This window comes from Trichoplusia ni, chromosome 21 (genome assembly GCF_003590095.1).
Source record: "Trichoplusia ni isolate ovarian cell line Hi5 chromosome 21, tn1, whole genome shotgun sequence".
NCBI lineage: Eukaryota > Metazoa > Arthropoda > Insecta > Lepidoptera > Noctuidae > Trichoplusia > Trichoplusia ni.
This window is the reverse complement of record NC_039498.1, coordinates 1,185,640-1,211,061: the sequence shown is the minus strand read 5'-3', so window position 1 is coordinate 1,211,061 and position 25,422 is coordinate 1,185,640. Positions and strand designations below refer to the sequence as shown.

General features: G+C 35.3%; 1 protein-coding gene and 1 non-coding gene across 2 annotated transcripts; both read right to left on the bottom strand.

Moving 5' to 3' along the window:
- Positions 1–1,059: 1,059 nt before the first annotated feature.
- On the bottom strand, positions 1,060–1,133 carry Trnat-agu. The gene has a single exon. It is a non-coding gene; the product is annotated as a tRNA-Thr (tRNA).
- Positions 1,134–9,184: 8,051 nt separating this feature from the next.
- Positions 9,185–10,192, bottom strand: LOC113504200. The gene has a single exon (XM_026886373.1). It carries the CDS (start codon positions 10,088–10,090, stop codon positions 9,269–9,271), a length of 822 nt encoding a protein of 273 aa, XP_026742174.1. The 5' UTR covers positions 10,091–10,192; the 3' UTR covers positions 9,185–9,268.
- Between the last annotated feature and the right edge of the window lie 15,230 nt (positions 10,193–25,422).

The following is a 25,422-nucleotide window of genomic DNA, read 5'->3' as shown; positions in this document are numbered from 1 at the left end:
CCGCATAAGTGAATCAATCACAGGTTAAGCTATGCTTGACGCGGTCGGTCCATAGATGAGTGACCATCTTTGTCATAACGAGTTCCTCCGTGTTTCGGAAGGTACGTTAAATTGTGGGTTCCGGCTGTTATTCATATATATTTGACAGTCATTATATGTAGTCAGAAGCTTGAAAGTCTGACAACCAGTCTAACTAAGGGGTATCGTGTTGCACAGGTAACTGGGTTGAAGAGGTCAGATAGGCAGTCGCTCCTTGTAAAACACTGGTACTCAGCTGAAACCGGCTAGACTGGTAGCCGACCCCAACATAGTTGGAAAAGGCTAGGCCGATGATGATGATTTGAAAAAATGAAAATATTAAATTAAGTTTATCGATAAAAAATAAAATACTAGATACGTATATCGACTCATCAACAAAATAAATATTGTTTAATTCTTCACATCACTATTTCAAATGACGAACCATTTTCGAACTGTCACGACTCAAACCGCGTTCTAAAAAAATATTCAAAAATTCACGACTGTTTCGTAACATTTGCTTTTCATTGCCGTTTTTGTTAAATATCAAATTATTGTTTTGTAACAAAAACGTCAGTGTATGTTTCGTACATCAATAGAGTTGGTAGGTTTTTATAGAAATCGTCTCTTTGATATACAAGGGATGCTTAATTTTATTCTGTTGCTATTTTTTTTTTAGTTTTTGTTAAATTTACGTATTCGTTGTATAATAATAATGATTAGGTGGGTATCTATTTTATTTACAGAAAACAGCAGATTTTACCAACAATTCAAATCAAAATAAATATTTGTGAAATTTGTAACAATTTGTCTTTTTTTATCATTATAAATTGTGTTTTTTTTTCTGGTTCTATATGGGTAGTCTATTACTACTTATTGATTAATTTAAGATTCTGGATATTTGACTAGGGGTTTCAAAATGGTTTCATTCATTTTTTTCAGTATTACACTGACGTTAAAGTCATACATGTAAGTAAAAGACAAAAAAAATATTAGTTTTTTAGTCAAGAAATTAAAGCAAAAGGCTGCATCGGTAACCTTAGGCCCCGGCGAGATTCGAACTCACGATCTCCTGTTTACTAGACAGGCGCTTTAACCAACTAAGCCACGGCGCCTACACAAAACCGCGCCAATTTAGGCACCTGTTGTTTTACTCTAAATTTATCACAATGATAAAATTAGTTTTATCGTTTCCCTTTTAATGATAAAAGTATTGTTAGATAAGTGGTAATTTAGAAAAAAAAAATTTAACCAAAAAAAAGGTATTTTTTTTTGTAAATAAATCATTTCTGACTATTTTAAGTAAGTAATATTAATATAGTTTAAAAATTAGACACCAATGCAAACATCAAAACATAAAAATCGGTCAAGCGCGAGTCTAACTAATAGTTCCGTACAAATAAGCTACGAGTAGATATGAGGAAACAAATTGGTTGCATTCTTGTTTGTTCATGAGATAAAACCTGATGTCAGACGGACAGACAACGTCTCATTATTAAAGTCCCGTTTTGTTTGATGTCAAAACCTATAGGATGCTCTCTATGTAGTAGATCGATACTTACAACAGTCCTTCCAAAAATACCTGCCAAGCTTGCAAAGTCAGGTACCTACTTTAAGTAGTACCTATTATAGTATTTAACAATACTACTGGGCCCCAATTCTGCTATTTACAATGGCCGATGAATGAAAGACTAAGTATTTTACTAAATTTAAAATTATTCCTATTCTCTTAAGCATTTTGCCTATAAAATCATTGGAAGTTAATTGTATTGACCATGGGTGTACCGTCCTGTACTGAATTTCCAATTATTTTGCAGGAATAAATACAAAAAATGTCATTTAAGCCAATTTTCATTCATTCATTGGCCATTGTAGAATTGGGACCCTGGGCTAGAGAAATATCACAATGAACAATGAAGTGCGATAGATTAATATGCACAAAAAATACAGTAGCGAAAGATACAATATTACCTGAGAATCATCGTCTTTTAAAGTAATATAGCGGGTGTGAAAGAGATGCCGCTCTACACCGTGTATAGCGCTGTCCTGCTTACAAAATTGCAATGATCATAATAAAATCGACTGCACGGATAGCCGAGTGGTTGAGGTCAACACGCCAAACCAACTGAACGCGACGTGTCGCGGGTTCGATCCTCCAGGAGAACCATTTGTGTGATCCACGAATGCTTGTCCTGAATGTGACTTGAATGTTTGTGAAACCCGCAGCGATACAAGGACTTAATTCCTTAGTTCGGGAGTCGTAATTAGAAAAAAATACGTTCGTATTTCTTGTAAGGTCAAGAAACATTAATTTACAGAATTAGTTTAGTTTAAAAAGCACGTTGTCTGTCAAACTAGATTTAGTGAATACGGTGAAGGAAAACATCATTCATCATCGGCCTAGCCTTTTCCCAACTATGTTGGGGTCAGCTACCAGTCTAACTGGTTTCAGCTAAGTAACAGTGTTTAACAAGGAGCGACTGCCTATCTGACCTCCTCAACCCAGTTACCTGGGCAACACGATACCCCTTGGTTAGACTGGTTGTCAGACTTTTCAAGCTTCTGACTACCTGTAACGACTGTCAAAGATGTAGGAATAACAGCCGGGACCCACAATTTAACGTGCCTTCCGAAACACGGAGGAACTCGTTATGTCAAGGATGGTCACCCATCTACGGACCAACCGCGTCAAGCATAGCTTAACCTGTGATCGTTGCACTTATGCGGTTATAACTTAGCCACGAGCTCCTCTAAAACGGTGAAGGTAAACATCGTGAGGAAACCTGGATTACAAATATTGGAATCTGTAATCGCCCGCAGTGAGCTAGCGTGGTGATCAATGCTCAAACCTTCCCTATACGGGAAGAGGCCTGTGCCCAACAGTGGGACATAACATACGCTTGTTTAATAATCCTTCTGTACAGAGACAAGTCCTTGACTATAGGACAGTTACAAGTAATAATATTATTTCAAACTCAACAATATTGAACAATATTATACCTGCCCTTTTAATTCACAAAAGCATGTTTGAAACACGGGTACACTCAAAATAGGGGCGAGCATCTACCTGGGTGTGACAATCATTTTTATAACAATAATTTTTTTTTGAAACTCTTCAGTTATTATACTCCTTACTAAATGTTGATATTTTTCTGTTTCCTGATCGTATTATGACGTTTATGTAAAAGACGGAGATAGAGCGATGCAAAAAGTAGGCACCGTCCCTTTCGCACAATGATTTAAATTAAAATAGATTATTTTCTATGCCGTTGAAAGATGTTTTTGATAAAGCTTTGTGTATATCAATGAAGGGTAAAGAAAGTATTATCCTTGAATTGAATGAAGCGATGTTGTGTTTCGTTCGTATTAAAAGATTTTATGAAGCGAACATCTTTTTTCGAAAGCTGCTTGAACGAATTTCGCCCTAAAGTGTACATAGATTGATGTCATTGCTACAATTGTTGCTAATAATGAAAATTACTCAAATGTTCGGCATAATCATTTTTCTTTTCAATAAAAATGAATACCGCGGTTACTCATTTTAACCTGGTATCCTTCAGGGTTGCCGAAACATTTAATTCACATGCACAAAGATATCCATACTTACTTAGAACAAGAGTGTGTGGATCGCAACAATGCTTGTCATAAACGGGGACCTAACCGGCAACCCGTCAAGCACTGTTGTTTTGGCGTAGTGACCTTCCAACAGTACTCGGCTATTAGTCCAGTCAAAAATGTTTCCTCTACTTTTGATTCGTTATTGGTAATGTAACTTGATGGTGGGCTCCCTTATCCGTACTTAGACCTTAATATAGCCCATTGCATAATACTTAACACCGTTATTTTGTTACAATCGTTTTTGGCAAAAATGTTTCAAGAAAAAAGGAATCTTATATTTATGTAAAAACAGTTTTTTTCGAGAACTTATTTACCCAATTTTAACAATAATTATAGTCATCTTACAAATAGTATACCTAATCGAAATTTGGTATACAGATAGAGAAAACATAGGATAGTTTTTATCCCGGTTTTATGTCCCTGTGGGATCATTATCAAGCTGACAACTGCTAGTTCTCTATATAAGGAGCACTTATTTACCCAATTTGAAAACAAATAGCAACAATACCTACTAGATTAAACCAAAAATATTCTCACAACACCCCTATGGTATAAATGTTAATGGGATCATCTCTTGCATACATTAATTTAGAATAATATTGATACATATTGGATATGGACACAGATGAATGATGCGGGTTCGAATCCTATTAGTATTACTAAAGAGAGTATGGGAACTGGGATTATTGTTTTTGACAGATTAATCCGTCAAAATAACCTTGATAGATAAACCCAATTTAAATATAGATACATATATCGTCGTTATCTCAGAGTTTGTAATGGAACTCTTACGAAACGGCTTGACTGATTTTCATGTATTTTTTTGTGTAACTAGAATTTAAATTTGAGAATCTCTTTATCCGGGATGAAACGCTTATGTCTTCAACCCACGTCGAGGGCACGGCGTTAGAATATGTCAGACTTCAACTGACTAAAATCACCCCGGGCAAAATACTGCTTTGGCCAGATTCCCGGGATTGCTCGCGCATGCTCTGTGCGACTCTGGCTGGACTCTCTTTTGGACTTCTTCTCAAGAGACGGGTGTAAGGAGTCCATTCGTCACTCCTCCATTCGAGAATACGTCTTAGGTACTTTTTTTGTACCGTGAGAAAGATTTTTTGGATCAAAATTTTGACATCAGATTTAGATGAAACTTTTCATATTTCAATTTGGTAACCAACATAATTTAATCAATTCATATCTTATAGTATCTAGCTGAACAGAATCACTGCTGTAATTCTATGGTGTACAATAAAAACTATTCTAATCGAACCTAGGCACGTGTGCTTTCGAGTTACTCTTAAAATAGTGGCAGAAAGTACCAATATTTTGATAGTAACTGTCGTGAGAATGATTCATTATTAAATGATGTAACGGTTTACTCACGCGTATTTATCGGGGTAGCCCGACTAGTTTCATGATTAAGGACTCCGGTTGGGTCCGAAACTAGTCGGGCTACCCCGATAAATACGCGTGAGTAAACCGTTACATCATTTAATAGTACCAATATTACTACGAACATCATATTATAATCATGAAACGGACTTCTAGACCTCTCTTTATTTTATCAAAGGCTTGAAAAAATACAAAAATCATTTTATAGCGTCACGCTCGTCAAGACATGTATGACGTCACCGTTCAGACGGACACACAGACACACGGACTAACAAGATCCGATGCACAATACACTGTTAAAGTAAGCACCCATTGTTTCAAACGGAGCGGCGGATTGGACAGGGAAGAGGAAGAGATGGATGTGGTATTATTTTTTTTATGCATTTTTTTTCAGCCTTGGCGTTTGAAGAGTTTTGTTTAAGTCTGATGTGTATGTCTGTCTGTCGTTTTGTTTTTGGGGTTTTTTATTTTATCTGGCTTTAGACTTTGTATGAAAGATTTTATTTCAATCATTGCGAGACAGCTCCAACACAAGTACATTCGTAACTTACCGGAGCTGCCTCAGTTCATGTATGTATTCAATGTTTAAGATAATAATAAAACATTTTTAATTTAATTTTAATTTAATTTAATTGTTTCAACGAGTACGAGTAGTTTATTCTTAAAAGTTGAAGATTTTTTTTTAATAAATCTTTTTAAACGCATTTCTCATTACTGCGGAAAGATGTGTAAAATAAAATACTTAGCCAATTAGAAAAATAATTACGAAATCATTGTTCATTAGAAATATATTCCTAACGGCCGATTTTCCAATCGCCAGATAACTTCTATCTGAGGAATAAATATGGCCGTTTGTCATATTTTCTATACAAAAGCTGTCAAAACGTCAAACATATTCAGTCAGATAAAATCACCTCCTGAATATGGCTCAGTTTACAAATAAAAAAGCATTTAGTAAATTTTGTTGCATAAGTTAAAGACTATGACAAGACAACAACAACATACAAGAAACACTGTCTATAGGTATTTCATCCTGTTAACAAACTTATATCCTATTAGAAAGACAGTTAAATATACCGCATCCAATTAACATACCTCTACGTGATCGAACAAGCCTTATATTATGTAAAAACAATAGTATCGAACGGACTTTCACTGATGCACAGATTGCTAGCCCTTTACATCCTTGTAAACTCTTGCAAAACTTCCAGTTAGCAAGATTTAAAACTGTTGGCACGGATAGCCGAGTGGTTGAGGTCGCCACGACACTATGCGCGACGTGTTGCGAGTTCGAACCCTGTGTTGGACAAGTATTAATGTTGGAGTTTTTTGCGCATGTGACTTGAATGTTTGTCAATACTGCGGCACAATGTTAAAGTACTTGGTTTTGGGGTTTTTAAAAGAGCAATGAATTCACAGCCACAGATAATATTTGTTTATCAGATTCGACTTTTCTACTGACCGATCCGATATGTTTTATCAATATGCTGTGTTCTGTATGAAGTCGCTCATATAACTCCATAGGATAACTCCACTGAGATTTTTCAATAAAGAAAAAATCCAGTCAAGTTAGAGTCGGATTAGACGCTGAGGGTTCCGTATAAAGAGACCGAAGTAATACAAATCGTCTAAAACAAAACTGAAAATACCAGGACTGTTTTTTCTTTTTTTGAGTACTTAAACAGATGTATACGACTAAATAATTTTTAATCATAGCATCACTTTCATTTTTAAATTAAGATAAGGTATATTTATTTGCTCAAACATGTGTCTCATGTGCTCATATGTACATTAATACAAAAAAATATTTAGCAATTATTCTTTAACTTGCTAAACCATTCACTCAAATTTAAATGGAATCAAGTGTACTTATGAAATACTTACATTGAATCTTAAAAATACATTTTTGGCACTCCCTGTCTGTATCAAAAATAAAAGTCGGTTTACAAAACTTAACCTAGCCCAGTTTTTAAACTGTAATAAAAAGTGTTGTTAAAAGAAATAGTTATAGTAACCGTTAAATGTAAAATTATGTGAAGTTATATTTGAACTTTGGTCAGAGCTGGCATAAGACATTGAAAGAAGTAAATAGGTTTAGCTATATTTTATCTTAGAGAATTTTAGATAGGTCATAAGTGCTATTTTACAAGCTTTTAGTAGGTTTCTAAACCCAAATTGTAAAAGAGGAATTCTCTGCCGCTGTCCGTCTGTCTATCTGCTCGTCTGTCACTAGGTTAGTATCTCATCAACCGTGAAATCTAAACAGTTTTAATTCTTTTGCCGCTAATACGAAACATACTAAAAATAAAGATAGAGGTTAAGCATTGATTGTTACGGCCATAAATTAGTTGGGTGACCGTATTTAATATCGTTCTTTATTTTAACTGTCTAGCTATCACGGTTCATGAGACAGCATGGTGGATAGATAGCGAGCCTCAATAACGGATTCCGTTTTTACCCCTTTAGTAAGGATCTCTAAAAAAAGGACCTAATATGACCTAAAATGCCTTTGTTTTCTAGCTTGCAAATATAGTGAAAGTCCGTATATAAACATTGAAGTAAGTAAAACAATTTGTCTGTCTGTTTGCGCTCACTCGGCCGCAACTTCTTACGTCAATGGTGATAGCTTAAGGCGAAGTGCTATTGAATATTTTATTGAATTATTTAGTTTTTCACGGTAACATTAAAATTTTGGTACAGAAATGTTTACAAAAATTTGAAAATAATCAGTATTTTAATATTTATAAATAGTTAATTCTGTTTTAACCAAATTGTAGAAGGTTTTAAAGCTTCCTGTTAACAAAATTCGAAATTGACTGTACGAATAGCCGAGTGGTTTAGATTAGGCAGACAAAACCGTTTGCGACGTGCCGCGAACAGTTAGAAGAAGTGTTTGTGTGATCCACGAATACTTGTACTGAGTCTGGGTGTCTTTGTGCTTGTGACTTAAATGTTTGTGAAACTACCACGCGATACAAAAAAATAAGTTTATTCTTTATAATCTTTATCAATCAATGTCTTACAGTCAATCTTACGCAGGATAAGGATTTAATTCCTCAGCGAGAGTATCGTTTTGTTTTAAAGGAAAAAATACAAAAATGCTATTTCTCAATTTACATTTCGTAAAACAACTGCACCTTAACAGAACAAGCATAGTTATGTCACCGGTAACTGCCTACCCTCTTTGTCACGGCATTTAGGCGCGCACTCAACTAAAAAAATGTGTATCAGAATCTGTTAGCCACGCGATCTTAAGCTACGCAAGTCACAGAAAAACTCTGAGAGCTGTCACTTCCGTCATTTAAAAAGTGATTTTTTTTTGTGTTATCTGCAGTTAGCTAGAGTGACGTATTTGAGTGATTTACCGGACTTATTGGCGAAACTAGAGCCTCGATTGGAAGCAAAATGAAACTAGACAAGTGCGAGTTGAATTGCAAGGATAGGAGGGCGTTGAGGTCGCCACGCCGAAGCCACAGAGCGCGACGTGTCGCGGGATCGAGCCCTAGGACAAGCATTTGTGTGTTCTATAAATGCTTATCCTGAGTTTGGGTGTCTTTGAGCGCAATTTGAATGTTTATGAAATCCCCTCGATACCAGGACTATTATTTTTTTATTAAATGAAAGGCATTGAGGGTTATGCAAGGAAAACATAAACTACAAATAAAAAAATTGCCTACACAGACAACGTATTATAGCCTTAATTTTAAGGTAGGTACTATTTTGGATTGATACGGATGCATGTATACTTAATATAAAGACAGACATATTACGTTTTAAACTCATCCTTGGGTAAATTAATTAAACTATTGGTTTAGAGGCCCTGCCTGATATACCTGAGATCGCGGGTTTGATTTCCACCCAGCATAAACTTTTGTGATGAATAAGATCATTTGTTTGTATCTAGGTAAATATGTATGTGTTCAGAAATATCTAAGAGTATAGTATAGTATCAGTTATCTAGTACTCATAATTCAAGGTTTGGGCAGTCGTATAAAAATGTGCCGAAACCTGGATCCCAATTTTTGGCATATGAAATGGCCATTCTACAATAAGCAAGGTGATCAATTCTCAATTCCTCTTTGTAAGGAAAGAGGCGTTTAACCAGTAGAGGGAAATTTACAGGCTAAATTAAAAACAAATATAAACAAAAAAAGCGGTTTTTAATAGTGTTTATTGGTTGCCAAAAAACCCAGCTCACTGTATATGTATAATCTATAAATAATTAATTAATATCATTTTACTTAGCATTTACTGGAGTGTTATGAGGGCACTTGTTCCCCGGTGGTCTAGTGGCAGAAATTTGCGGCATGTCGCGGGGACACGGGATCCTTTCCCGCATGGTGATATTTTTCCCACAAGTGGTGTTGTACAAGGCCAAAACAGATTTCGCGGCGCGATACGAAACTTCTCTGAAGATTTCGTCCGTTTCTTTGGGGAAGCAGAGGGCCCCTGCCGCCAGGGCCCCGAGGCTGGTGTAGAACAGCCTCCGAGGGATGCCCCTCCCGGAGCCCGCGTAGTACCCTGTCACTGACCCTAGAGCTACCACCGCCTGCCGCACGGCCACGTTTTCCGAGTCCCTCATATATTTCTTGAACTCTTTTTTTTTCTTGTTCAGGTGTGCGCAGGCATCTGACATTATCTCTCCAAAGTCCTTCTTCAGTTCGAGGATCGACTCCGTCCACTCCTTCCTGACGCTCCTGACCTTCGGGTAGAGGTATTGGTGCATCAGCTTGATGTTAGCTCTTGGGTTTTTTTTCTTGTCTTCCACGTAGTCTTTGTACTCATAGTGAGGACTTTCGTAGATCGGAAGGTCTTTGTATTTCATGGGCGGGGGTTTTTCTGGCGCGGCATCGCCCGGTTTGGCGGCCTTGACTGTTGGGAAGAGGGAGAAGTTGGCACCGACGAGGACACTTCGGAGGGCCTGGATCCATAGGTTCCCGACGACGTACAGGTCACCCTGGCATATTGTTTTAAGCGTGTTCGCTTCAACATTCGATTCAAAGATTTCCCTGTTATATTCCGGTACGTTTAGCGAAGCTACGATATATGCTTTTTGCATTTTACAATTTTATAATTATGTTTATTGCTTGCTGTGTTGTGTTTACAAAAATTTTGACAACTATGTTTTTATTATTTCGTTTTTATATACGGCTGTGCAAGGAGGTTTTGTCTATAGACGTCTTATTTTAACTCCTTGATGTTGGGAATGAATAGTTCTTTGAAAAGGTTTTACTATCAATAGGCAAATTAATAGGAATGGAAACAAGAGTGTCTTCTCCTACGGAGATAAAACGAATACAATGCTTGGCAACTATCAATGGCGGTCTATTTTTATTTCCCAGCCAGCATAGAATGCAAAATATAGTGATTTTGAAAAAAAAAACTGACATCTTGGATTTCAAATTTTGAATAATTTGACAAAAAAAACATGAGTAACTTCGTTAATTTCGAAAAAAAAATCCGCATGAAGAAATTTAATTTCGGGGTTTCACAAACATTTAAGTCACATACACAAACACACCCAGACTCAAGACAAGCATTCGTTGACCACGCTTGTCCTGAGGGCTGAACCCGCGACAAGTTACACACGGTGGGGTAATTTTTTAATTTATAATTATTAAATACAGAACATATAAGACTTATGTTAATACATTGGTCCTCAAAACTTACATACAGTGGGCTTATTTATTTATTCATAATTTTTGGCGTGGTGACCTTTACCACGACGACAAAACAGTCATACCAACATACCGTTAAGTCCATCATAACATAATGACTCACAGACAAATCACGCATACTTAAGCATAAGGCAAGCGGTTCCAGGAAGCAAGCTATAGTTCGCCGTTAACATTTCACTTTGAACTATAAAAAATGCATTTTATGAGTTACCCACGACCTTAAGGTATTAAGATCTTATACTTAAGACCTTTGCATAAAAGTTGGACAACAGAAGGTGAACTTTGGAATAATCTTTTAGCTATTATTTTATACTAGCTTTTCGCCCGCGTCGAGGTCGGTTATATCGCGTTTCCAAGGGAACTCTTCAAAAGTCCGGGATAAAAACTATCCTATGTTCTTTCTGAAGGTCAACTCTATATCTGTACCATATTTCATTAAAATCAGTTCAGTGATTTAGACCTGAAAGCGTAACAGACAAACAGACTGAGTTACTTTCGCATTTATAATATTAGTAGAGATTTACCTCCGGTACAAAAAATTGACATTTATTGATTTTATATCCTACTACTGCTGTTTTAATCATTTGACATAAATGTAACAGGCTAGTGATGATGATGATGATGATCTTACTAATATTATAAACGTGAAAGTTTGTATGTATGTTTGTTCCTCTTTCGCGCAAAAACCGCTGAACGGATTTCAACGAAACTTGGTACACAGATAGTTTATAACCAGGATTAACACATAGGATAGTTGTTTAACCCGATTTTGTATTCCCGTGGGATCATTAACGATTTCTAGCGGGCGAGCCTGCGATACTTCTGTTTTACCTTGACAATGACTTTATTTTCTTTGAATTACCTGACCACTCTCACGCTTATATCCTTAACTGGGTAGGTAGTAATGGTAACAGACATTGTCGTGTTTTAAGTACACTTTTTTACATTACCTAGACAGTTTTGTGACATTGAATTACTCCCACTGGACGTTGTAGCTGAATGACACGGTTCCGCTTGTGTTGGTGTGAGGTTCGACAACGATAGGGTAAAAGAAAATGGTTACCCATCAAATTTATGACCGTTCCTAAAGCTTAACTTAGTTTTTTCTTTTCTTATTTTTTATACGTGAAAGTTTCAGCCGTCTAGTTAGCACAGTTCATGAGATACTGCCTGGTGACACACGGACGGATAGACAAGCGGATCCTTAGTTTATAGTGATTTTAGCTTTTAGGTATGAAACTTGAAAGATCAAATGTGTCATTTTCATCAAAGACCTTTCAGAGTTTATAAACTGTCCCCAAGAGTTACATTCACCTTAATAATATGCTAAGCTATTAATTAGTCTTAAATTAATTTGTTTTAAATAACTAGATTTTTTCTATGACCCCACTTGTGAATGCGTCGGTTGCCTCGATACTAAATAAGTAATATTATTACATCACAAGTTAATTTCTTGACTTACAAAACTAGATTAATAAAAGTTTTATGTAATCTGGTACAGCAGTTTAGCCGGTATACGTAAAAAGACTAAATTAATTTTCCATTTACAGTCTTTATGTAGTATGAATTACATTTTATATGCCTCCTACAACCTGCCTACACTTTTTAACTAAAAGAGTCATAATTACAACTTTATCTGAATTTTAGTATCAACGTATAAAAGTATTATTTATGGGGAATGCGGAGGATATTATGTTTTGACCTTAAGATATTTAATACTAATAAAATACAATACTTATAACAGCCTAGAGCTATATTCTTTTACTAGCTGTTGCCCGCGACTTCGTCCAGGTGGTTAGAAGATCTTGAACCGTTTTCGCAGCGCACGCAACGGAAGCCCTCAAAAATGAATAATTTTCACCGTTTTTTCCACATTTTCTTTTGTATCTTTGCTCCTATTAGTCGCAGCGTGATGTTATATATAGCATTTCTTGATAAATGGTCTATTCAACACAAAATTTTTTTTTCAATTCGAACCAGTAGTTCCAGAAATTAGCGCGTTCAAACAAACAAACAAACACTCTTCAGCTTTATAATATTATAGTATAGATTAATCTTTAAGTTTTAGTTTAAATAAACTTTGCTTCATTTGTACTCAATTTGTTATCAAATTGTTGTTTGTGCACGGTAATAATAATATTTTACAACTTTCACACAACGCCATCTAGTCTAAAACTAAGCAAAGCTTGTATTATTAGTAATAGGCAACTGATAAACATTTTTTTAATACATTCATAATAAAGACAAATTACACAGACATAAAACGAATGGTCATGCTTACACAAACATTTGTTCTGGGTGGGAATCGAAGCCACGACACGTCACGTACAGTGGATTTTTGGTAGGGCCTCATCCACTCGGCTATCCGTGCAGTCAAGTTTTAGATAAAGACTCTAGTATAGGTTACATTCCAATATTTGAGATATTGTTTCCACTATATCTTTACCTGACTACCAATCAACCAAAAAAAAATACAACATTTCGTTCGATCCAAAATTAAACCAACAAGGCAGTATCCAATGACGAACATCAACATGACTACTTGTTTCAACCATTTGTATAAGAAAATTAAAAGAAAATACTCTTCTCGATTCCCCTTCTTTTAGACCTTACCATCAAATCTTCAAGTAACATCGTTAACGTTGCGAAAGCGGGACAGCGCTATACACGGTGTAGAGCGGCATCTCTGTTCCACATTGATATAATAGTACTTTTAGACGTGGTAGAAGTCTTGTTCCCCCAATTACTAGGGCAGCTTATTTCAGAGGACTTGACAATGCTATTCTCATTAACGAGGAACTTAATCCTTATATTATTTTATTGTATTTTCGGTTCAAATATCAGATTACAGTTATTTGTTAATTCGAGTTGTTGTTTCTAAGGCGTCTATTTAATCTCGTAGTAGACAATAATTGGACACTCATTTTCTTTTAAAGTGTAAGTTTTTATGTAAAACGACTCCCGTAGTAAGGTATTTAATCCTTGTGTCGCGGGGGGTTTCACAAACATAGAAATCGCATACATGACTCAGAACAAACATTCGTGGATCACACAAACACTTGTCCTACACGGAGATCGAAGCCGCGACACGACGCACTCAGTGGGTTTGGCGTGGGGACTTCGACTCGGCTATTCGTGCAGTCAAAATTTTTGAATAATTTGAAACAAAAATAAATATAAGGCAGGATTTTTCAAGTCCGATTATGAAGTGAAAGTAACTATCATTAAATAAATCTCAAGCCTTTCCCATTTTGCTAAATATGAACCATGAATATTTATTTGTTAAACATAGGTACAATTAAGTGCTGGTGTTAATTAAACATAGGGACAGCTTTATGATTATGTCATGTGGGTTATTGTCAGGTATTTTTTAAACATTTTATTACTCCTATAAATGAGAAGTCTCAGAAAAAGAACTTATGACCGCTCGTCCGGTAAGTCCAATGGAATATTTTCCACTCCCTACAAGCAAGTGGGACGCAAAAACTTAATCCCACTTTTTCTCCGCCATTTTAGCAAAAAACCAGCCAGATAATATAAGCAACAGAATTAAAAATTCAACACCTAAATGCCTAGATCTCAAAGGTCTTATCTAAATGCAGCAGAATACTCATAAAAGCTAATTACTTACTTGCTAATGAAGGCTTTCCTTTACGAAGAAACATTGGCAGGAAGCCAAAAGGCTGAAGTATGGGTCGATACTTAAATATGGGGATTTTGATTCATTATGTTAAGTCATAAGTGATAGTATGTTATAAGGGTGTTGAAAATGAGTTGATGATGATGTAAGTAGATGTTAATTTTTTGGAAGGATTCAAGAAAGGTCGGTCAGGAGTGTTTTTTTGCTACTGGTTTCTGAAGGTTTTAAATTGGTCGGATTGTTGAAACGGTCGAATGTTACTTTTCTATGGATTTTAAGCTATCAGCTATAAAAATGGAATAAAGTAAATAGACAATGCGTGATAAAATAACAGATTGGGTTTTTATTAGGGTTCCGTACCTCTAAGGGTTACAATGGAAAGTATCATCTTCGGCTTCCAGTCTAACCGGATGCAGCTAAGTACCAGTGTTTTATAAGGAGCGACTGCCTATCTTACCTCCTCAACCCAGTTACCTGGAAAACACGTTACGTACGTCACGTACCTACCCACAATATTTAGTCAATCTGATTGTCAGTCTTTCTAGCTTCTGACTACTCATAACAACCATCAAAGATGTAGGTACAAATAACGGTCGAGACCCCTAATTAAACGTCTTCTGCAACACGGATCATTTCAGTAGTATTATCAAAATCGTTAAAGTTGTTTTGGAGATGACACTCAAACAGACATATTATTATCCCAGTGGAAGATTTAAAACGGGTTTTCAAAATTCTTTGTTAAGGTGTCGACAAAATACGAAATAACCCGTTACTGAACACTTCCTTGTCATTTGTTATAAATAAAAGTACGAATCAGGCGTGCAACACTGATGGTTCCGTACAAAAGACTAATCTCCAACAGAAATTGGTCATCTATCAAATTCAACTCCGTACCAAGCGTTGCTCAACCTCAATTTTTATGTTTATTATTTCTTCTTAAAAGTACAATAGAACTACATAAGTTGTGAAAATTCAAACAGTCTAGTTATCACAGTTTAAAAGATACAGCCTGGTACCAGATAATGGACAAATGAAAACATGAAATGATGGTAGAGTAATATGGTTCCGTTTTTGCCCTTATGGTACGTAACCCTAAAAACTATACAATTTAGGCTAATGTACGTCTTGTATCAAACGGACAATGCCACGATTCTTTCTCTTATCAAAAGTAATTATTTGTGTTGACAGATCGTTGCAAAAAGGTTTTTATATAAGTAAGTTTTCGTTGGTTATTTTTGTGCATATGTTTCGTATTATTTCTTTAACGGTTTACTAACGCGTTTCAATCGGGATAGAACTTATGTATTGCTGATGACCCACTGAACAAATAAATTGTTATTGTTTTATGAATACGGCTCATCTTTTTGTCTTATTTTGTTTCGTCCGATCAGGTAAATTTTAAATTTTAATAATCTGATAAACTACGAAGTAATTAGTATTTGTAATTAGATAATAATGCTATAAAAACGTAGAAAAAGTAACATAAAAAGATTAATTATCAGTTATCAAAGGTCATACAAATGAATTACTACCCTCAACCCAGAAATAAAAATGACTCACCAATTATTTTCCTTGAACAATTTGCCACAAATACGAAATTATATCACAATTAATTACACATCACACACAAAGGACAAAATAACACACAAATGGGAACAATTCACGATCCGGGATTCGAACACAGGACACCGTATACGTAATTTAATTCGAACAGCGATTTTGACCTCCACTGCACGGTACCAACGCGTGGAGGCTACTCAACAATAATTGTAATTGTCATAATAGGGAAGTTGACTAAATAAATCTAAATGACAGGTACCCCAAAAATACTGAAAAGGGATTTTTCATTGAATCACAATTTTAAAACTTAGAAAGATTTAAAGCACTTAAGATTATTAAATGTATGGTAGTTATTATTATTATTACTAGCCTGGAATGTCCCACTGCTGGGCAAAGGCCTCCCCACTCTTCTTCCACTTCTATCTGTCATGAGCCGCGAGTATGGTAGTAGGGGCTAGTAAAAAGAGTACTGGTAAGTGACGTCACACGATTAACATTAAATACCTTTCCTTCATGTCATACAGGAAAATATTAAGTTAAGACTTGAGACTATGAAGTTTCCAGACAGAGTTAAAAACTAAAAGGTAACATATCAAATTATAAATAACAAAATCCAACCTTAACACTCACAAATTAAGGTTTCATCTACAACTGCTTAATTCAAAGTCTCAGCAGGTGTCCTAAAAAAAAATCAGTAATAAAAAAGTTGTTTTCACATTCGAAAAATCAAAAAGCTCAATAATAAAAGCCGACATATCCACAAGTGCAGTTTTCCGTCCCGCCAATCCACATTCTCCGAATCGATTGAAAACTCCATCGCTACTCGATTCAAACTATTCGATTAAACTCATTGCACCGATTCTCGATTGCACAAAAAAACCATCGAAATCGTATGCCACGTAGTCGGGAACCAAATTAAGCTGGCACTTCTAAATTCTAATCCAAGACCTTAGATATAAGAAATAAGGTTGAAAATCCGTTGGCAGATGTTTTTCTGGAGTGCGTTTTAGAATGGTCAGGAGCGTAAAGATTGAGGTCGTTTCAACTGTCTCTTTGATTCGATATTGACATACTTGTGAATAGGATTTCGTTTTGATAAGCTATTACATTGGTTTTAATCGTTTTTGAAGACATGCAACGTTCTTCCTATGTGAAAAAGGTATGGTTTTAAAGGAAAATTGTTGACGGATTCTAAAAGATTAGATTAGGTTGGGTACAGGAATCTTCCCGTATAGGGAAGGTTTGAGCATTGACCACCACGCGAGATCACTCGGGGTTAGCGGTTTCAGATTCCAAAATTTGGAATCCTGATTTCCTAAATTTTTCCTTGATCTTTTGTCAGTGGTATATTAGAGAATTAAAGCAATACATACATCATTGAAATGGCTACATTGCATATAGAATTCGCCTGTATTAGGATCGAACCTGCACCGCGTGCATATAAAACCATCCAGCCCTTCTTTTTTCATCAAATTGTCTTAATTTTTCAAAAACTAAACATAGTTAACTTTCACCCTTAAGTGATATATTTAAGAACATACACATAATTTAAGAACGTTACTTAGTAAATGCCATTCTGAAATATATTTCAAAATATTTTTAATATAAATCTTATCATTTAAACTGAAGACAGTGTTCAACTTTCGCCAAAACAGGAAATAAAGATGTGTGAAGAACTAAAATATGGTTGTAAACGCTATCGGAACTCAGATTTATTATACGAAGCAGATGCACAAGCCATGTATGAGCCAATAACTGTCAAACAAACCCGGTTTAAAACAATAAATTCAAGAAAAAACTCAAGTTCTGTTACTTGTCGATGTAATAAAAAATGGCCGACAAAAAAAGGTTACATACATGTTTCAAACCTCCTTTTATTAATGTCAATTTGCGGTAGAAGTTATAAAACCAATAATTAATACACAGCAATTTTTATTAAGAATTAATAATCGAAATAACCACTAAAATTCAGCTTGGTAATTAACCAAAGTTAAACTAATTACATTTATGTCAAAGTTCGGCAATACGAAAAAATTAATCACACATACAATAACATCCGAGATGTAAATCTTAAAAAAAACTATAAAAAAAAAACTTTTTGTTGCATTATTAACCGCCATTTTAAACATCTCGAAATGTCATTAGCAATATAAATGAGTTTCGCACCATAACGAACGCTGTGTTGCCACAATGGAAAATCATAAATCAACTGTCATTTTGATATTCGTTGAAAGGAGGTTCGTCAATGCATCGGTGCAAACTTTTTAAACTCTTAGAGTAGGTTTTTTTTGTTGCGAGTTTGATTAATTGTAAAAAAAGAGGCGTGCTTATATTTTTTTGGGTCGCTTTTGAATGTGGATCTTTTGAAGTTAAGGCTTTTGACTCGAGCGTGGGTTAGAGTTATTGTAAGTGCAAAGACACAGTTAAATTAAGTTTCTGTATACTATTGAGTAAGTTAGTTCTAAAGCATTAAAGACCGGTCAAGTACGAGACGGATTTGTAACACTAAAGGTTCTGTAGGAAAAAGCTAAAGAAAAAAAATGGCGAAAGTATTCAAGACTGTCGTTTTTTATAGGGTCATCGTTTACTTAGCTGGTTTCAAAGGTATAGCAAAGATTTACATGATGAATTCTAGCTTGACGAAATTCTATTTTTTAACCCGTGGTAAATTTTACACTGGCCTTCACAAACCTGTCTGAGGTCTAAATGTTTTTGGTATATTTTGTATTAAATTACAAATATATTATGCGATTCACAGCGCTTTCTGCATGTTAAGTCAATTTAATAATGAATCATTCTCACGATAGTCACTATCAAAATTATCGAAGTGACCAGAGCTTCCCCATTTTTTGTTTTTGAAGTTTTTTGCTTTGTTTAAAGTCTCTTTATGTCTGTATAAAGGTACAATTGAACAATATTGATGTCAATATTGATTGTGACTGTCAGGCACAATTCACGCGGATGTAATGAATGGGTGTTTTTGTGTGTGTTTTTTGTATAAAGTGCTGGAGCAATTTTGATGGGATTTGAAGTGTAAAAGGTTGAAGTAAAGTTAATAATTTTGGTTGAAAAGCTAATTTGAAAAGTGAAGTTTCGAACAGTATTTTCTCTTTAGGCTTAGGCGGATACTTTGTCCTTATTTTACACTGTTTGTCAATACACCCAAAAACGACAATTCTCATATTTCATTATTTTTAATTAAAAACATAATAACCAAGATTTAAATTACTTTCCCTTAAAATCATTTTTTTTTCAGTTAAATTTTAGAAATAAGACAGACAGACAGGGATACTTTTATAATATTAGTATGGATTCAAGAATTACCAATTGACTTTAACGATGGTATTAATGTCATTTGACTACAGCAGTCGTCACAATATAGCTTTTAACATCTGAGAAATTGGCAAACTCTAAAGTCATAGTTAACACCAGAGATTTCGATATTAAAATCATCTTTTATCAAAAAACTGAAATCGCAAAGCATTTGCATATTCATTTCCTTGCGCCCGAAGTTATACGGAAATAGCCGACTCTGCCCGATGTAACAACATATCGTGTGACGTCACTGCACTGTATTGGAATATTTTCACGTGCCCGCCGTATCCTATTGTGTCTGTGTGAAAAAACGACAATATTTTGCACCGCATATTGTTGGGAACGTAGGCTTATGATCCGAAACGGTGTGCTAGGGCTGTGCTGAAACTAAATACGGAATTAAAATTGCTTTCGATATAATATTTCATGTTTTTTGTAAACCTGTTTTTTTTTTTTGGAAAAACGAAAGCAATGCACCATTCAAAAATGTTATTTTGAAATAGAATTTAAAATAGCGTACTGTCGTGCAATTGGGGAGGCCTATGTCTAGCAGTGGATGAATATGGGCTGGTGATGATGATGATGATGATGTACTGTTCTTTCACAACTATTTCGAGCAATATTCTTCAATAGGTTGACTTCATTGTCTGTTTTAGAGTTTCTTGCACCGTTTCTTCTCCATGTTTTAGAACCTTCTTAAGAAAGAGTGAAAGATGAGCAAATTAGGTTGAAAAGACCAACTCAATTGAAAAAAAATACTTGATTGTGATTAAATCTAACTTTAAATAAATTTTATGAATGGTCAAGGTTGGTTTAACCTGCTTTGTGACTAGATGAGAACTTGACATTAGATAATGTCAGACATTACTAAGGTAAACATTAAATAAATCCTTATTATTAAATTTCGATTGATAGAAAGGTTTTTAAGGAGAAGGGGGAGGCCTTTGCCTAGCTGTGGGGCCTTAAGAAAGATAGTTAAAATTTCTTACCTTAGATTTTAAAATCATTTTGATTATTATTTATGATTATTAGTCACCATAATTTACAAGCATTTGACAAAGAGTTAGGGTGGTTTCCACCATTGCAAATAATGCATGGTACTAAACAATCTTTAACGATGTACAGTCACATGACAAACATCTGACAAATGTTCATAAAACACAAATTCCCTGTCAACTAAATCTACCTACATAAACACAATCATCCACAGACTATAAGCGAAATAACAAAAGGTAGTAAAAATATTTTCTGCTGGCAACCCTAACGTTCCTGAACGATAAAATGAACAAAAGACGCGGCGAACTGGAGTTTTCGAACGATCATACTTTTCTATTACGCGTATGGTAAACGATTAAAAAAAAAACAAATGCATTGGCTATTTGTGTTTTCAGTCCGTAAAACGTTGTTTTTTAATACGAGTTCAGTTTGAAAGTAATTTTGTGAATGGATTTTCAGGTTTTGCTTTTGTTTAATGAGGGTAGTTTGCTATTGTAATATGGTGAGGGATGGACGTAGTCTGAAAATTGGTCTGGCTTGTTAGTCCCCAGGTTGTAATTTCGAATAAAATAAACTTCTGTAAAGCAATGCAAAAACGGCAAGCAAGCACGGCATACAAAGAGATCGATATGCAGACAGACAGATGGATAGACAAATAAAACTTATAACACCCCTCTTTTTAAGTCGGGGGTTGAAATAGACGTCGCTCTATACCGTGTAGTGCGCTGTCAAGCTTCCTTAACTGCAATAATAATACTTTGAGAAGTCGCGGTAGACCAACTAAACAGCTTGCGATCTGCGGCGGGTTCATTCCCGCGTAGGAAAGGCGTTTGTATGAGTATCTTTATGCATGTGACTTACAAGTTCGTGATACCCCCGCGACACAAATATTAAATTCCTTAATGCATGAGTTGCATCAAAAATCATGACGAAAAAAATACCTTAACATTCCTATTCACATCGAAAAATCATCTTAATTTTGACAGCCAAAGAATCGTGATCTCAGAAACAAAATGAAAGTTATAATTATTATATTCCATACACAATACTTCGAAAGGCGGGAACGTACGTAGATCATTAATCACATCGGCATAAAAACGTTTTTCTTTAATTACTTTTAACTTAATTATATTAGGTTATGTACAGATGGCAAGAAAGTTCATTAACAAAGTCAGATTTCTTTTTCTTGTAAACAACGATCCTCGTAGAAAGGAATTCAATCCTTGTGTGGCGGGGAGTTTCACAAACATTCAAGTCACATGCACAAAGACACCGAGACTAAGGACAAGCATTCATGGATCACACAAATGCTTGTCCTACGTGGGGATCGTAACCTCGACACTTCGCGCTCAGTAGATTTCGCGTGGTGACCACTCGGCTATCAGTGTAGATAGGCTCAACACAAAGGCAAAGTCAAAACCTATTTCTAGTATACCAAAAATAGGCGTATAAAAAACTTTATTACATTTCATAACAAGGCATTTAAAAATGGCATTCCCATGGTGGAGAACAGGCAAGAAAATCCATCGGTTATAGGATTTACAATTTAACTCGTTACGACATCGATGGTCACCCATCCACGTACCGAGCGTGTCAAGCGTCGCTTAACCAGCGATTGATGAACTTGTACCGCTTCCACAGCCATAGAAATATTACTTTAACACGTGGTCGACTTTTGATGCTGTCTGTATCTCTTCTGTAGGGTCCAAAATTCTACTTTTATGGTTGTAATAATCATATTTGTATGTTCGTCATGAGTGTCTAAAGTAGTCTAAACCAATGATCAGATAATCAAAAATGGTTTTCTGGATATCAACCTAGCAATGGGTGCTAGGTTCCTCAAACCAATCTATACTAATATATAAAGCTGAAGAGTTTGTCTGTTTGTTTGAACGCGCTAATCTCAGGAACTACTGGTTCAAATTGGAAAATTCTTTTTGTGTTGAATAGACCATTCATTGAGGCAGGTTTTAGGCTATATACTATCACGCTGCGACTAATAGGAGCAAAGATACAATGGAAAATGTGGAAAAAACAGGGCGGGCATAAATCATAACTTAATATAATATCCAGAATGTTGCGTAAACGATGAATCAAAATATACGAGAAATGTTTGACCATCTCATGATCTTTTAATCCAGCTTGGCGGAAAAGCCGATATTTTTTCTTAAAAAGAAGACTTTGCAATTAAAATTGTTTTACCGAGGGTATCACAAACATTCAAGTCATAATATGTACAAAGAAACCGAGACCCTCGGAGAAGAATAAAATTGCAGAAACGCTTGTCCATAATAAGTTTCAATATTCTGGACTTTTAGGATTCTAGGATTCTAAACTAAAATTTCAGATTTAGTCAGTCTCTCTGACACTACTCGTTCCCTCTCCCGATGAAGCGGATGTCCACGAGGATTCCACCGCCTTACAAAAAAAAGGATCCTAAAAATCCTAATACTTAGCAAAGAAATTCCTGTCTCTAGTTCACGAGACCGCCTAAATTTCTCGTGCCTCGTATAATTACGGTATCTCCAGCGATAAGGCAAGACGGCAAACACCTTGGGGGTAAACATGAATCGCCTTTCAAACCCCATCGCTTATTCATGCGTCTCTCTATAGTAACGTAATGGGTTGCTAAAGACCGCTGTTCACTGGTATACTTTTCGATGCGACGTTTTAAGGTTGTTACTCTATGTATGCATATCTGTATCTATATCTATCCCGCTGTCTGTCTGTTTGGCTTCATAGCTTCCGAACGGATTGGGCGATTTTAATTTAGTTATAACGCAAAGGTGGGGAATCGACATCCCTGTCTCGTACACCGTTCTTGTATATTTACTATCTCGTATCTCGTATCTCGATCTAATAATTTCAGCCGATGTACGTCCCACAGGCTGAGCATAATATAACTACGCAACGGATTTTCGGTATGAAGTAGATTCAAATAACAGCAGGGACCCATAATGGTGCCTTCCGATACCCCAAGGAACTTGCTATGACATAGATGGTCACCTATACACGGAACGACCGTGTTAAGCTTAGCTTTTACCTGTGATTGATCAGCTTGTGCACTTTTAACTTAGCCACAAATATTCACTGTCAATTGAAATGTCTTGATCATGAATACCGCGTCAGTCGCACAGTGAACAGTTCGCCTTAACACCTGATGGAGGCTGTACTTGCAGTAACATGTATTGTGACAAACGGCCTTAATATTATTTATGATAACTAGGAGACGGTCTTATTTGATATAGTACTGAAATATGGAGGCTTAGACAAAGGTGGGCTTGAGTGTGGGATTCTAAGCCCACAGCTGGGCAAAATGATGGGCAAAATCTTTTTTGTTGTTGATACGGGTTTTTGAGAAGCTTATGTTTTTCATCGAGATAGGAGCTGTAATATAGGCTTTCATTTATTCCACTGCTGGGCGTATAAAAAAGGGACAGTCATAACCAAACTATCTCAGGAATCGGTAAAATAAGAATTAAATTTCTGTAACCCACGTTTCTTTATTACCATTTTTTACCGAGTGAGTTTTTATAATAATTATTAACTTTTATAAATATGTTTTTTACCCTTACTATATCTCATTATAAATGACATTGTTAGTAGTGTAAACGAAATTAAAAAATACTAATTTTAAATCGGATATAACCCACTTAAAAACTGACAACATTATAAAACAAGCAAATATTGTTTTTTTAATTACAACCTAGGCAGATGTCATAGAAAGTAAATTAAAAAACATAAAAAGTAACATCGAATAAACATGTAAAACGCCCACAAAATTTATATTTTCTTATTGTGACGATTCGCAAAATAATTATCTGCTTCTAGTATAAGTTGACTACTTTATTTCGAGCTCCCCTATCAAGTTAAAAAATTATTTATGATTATGTGCATTTAATTTATACATGGACTTTTGAAAGATATAGTGGTAACAAAATATACTAATTATCAAAAAAAACTTATTTAAACTATCTCAAGCTAATTCACTTTCACGTCAAAGACCTACAAATCATCGTCTACAGAGAAAACAAGACCTGCCACAAACAGACAAACATAATTTGACGCCAAATAATTAAAAAGTGACATTGATATATCATCGTTTGCAATTTTATGTAAAACTAGCTGTTGCCCGCGACTTCGTCCCCGTGGGTAGAAGATATAAGTTATAATTTAGGTATACCTTCCCGGTTTTTTTCACATTTTCCATTGTATCTTAGCTCCAATTAGTCGCAGCGTGATGGTTTATAGCCTAAAGCCTTCCTCGATGAATGGTCTATTCAACCCAAAAATAATTTTTCAATTTGGACCAGTAGATCCTGAGATTAGCGCGTTCAAACAAACAAACTCTTCAGCTTTATACATTAGTATAAATATAGATATAGATTATTTACTCTATGTAAAATTTTGCGTTATGACCTGTCACTTTGGTTAGTATTTCAGATTTTTTTGTTTTATGGATAAGATCAAATTATCTTATATTTCTTTAATTTTCTATTTTAAGCCTTATTGTCGCTGCTTATGTGACGGAGTAGAAGTGTAATTTGTGTATACTTATACTACTTACCACTTTGTACACAAACTCATATTCTTCCAAATAAATCATTATTTTAAAACACAGACAAAATCTATGACTTCAAATTCCCAGAAACCACAGTACCGATTTCTACGAAATTTAATACACAGATAGTTACATCTAGATTAACACAAAGGATATCCCGATTTGATGTTTCCAGGGGATGTTTTTTGATTTGTAACGGGTGGAGCCGCTGGCATCAGCTAGTTAAAAATAAATTCAACAACAAGAGCCCATTTTGCGACAGCCCAGTTATAATAAAAAGCCCCACTTCTAATTATTTCCTAGCAAGTTATTGGGCTATTAAAAGGAATTGGTTTTCTGCAAAATGTTAATTTATTGTGGACTGTAAGTCGAGTTTGTTTCGGTTAGGGACTGTCCTTTTTAACTGGCTGTGGTAGAATGATGTTATGTTAACTGTTACGTTTTTAGCTAGACTTTTTTATCATTTCATTTTTAAAGTTCATTTGAAATGTGAAGTTAGTTTGCTTTTTTGGGTTTCATACCCAAATGATGTAATTGGAACCCTATTACTAGGGCTCGTTTTCTGTTCGTCTTTCACCAGGTTGTATCTCACGAACCGTGATTATTAGATAGTTGGAACTTTTACAGATGATGTATGTCTG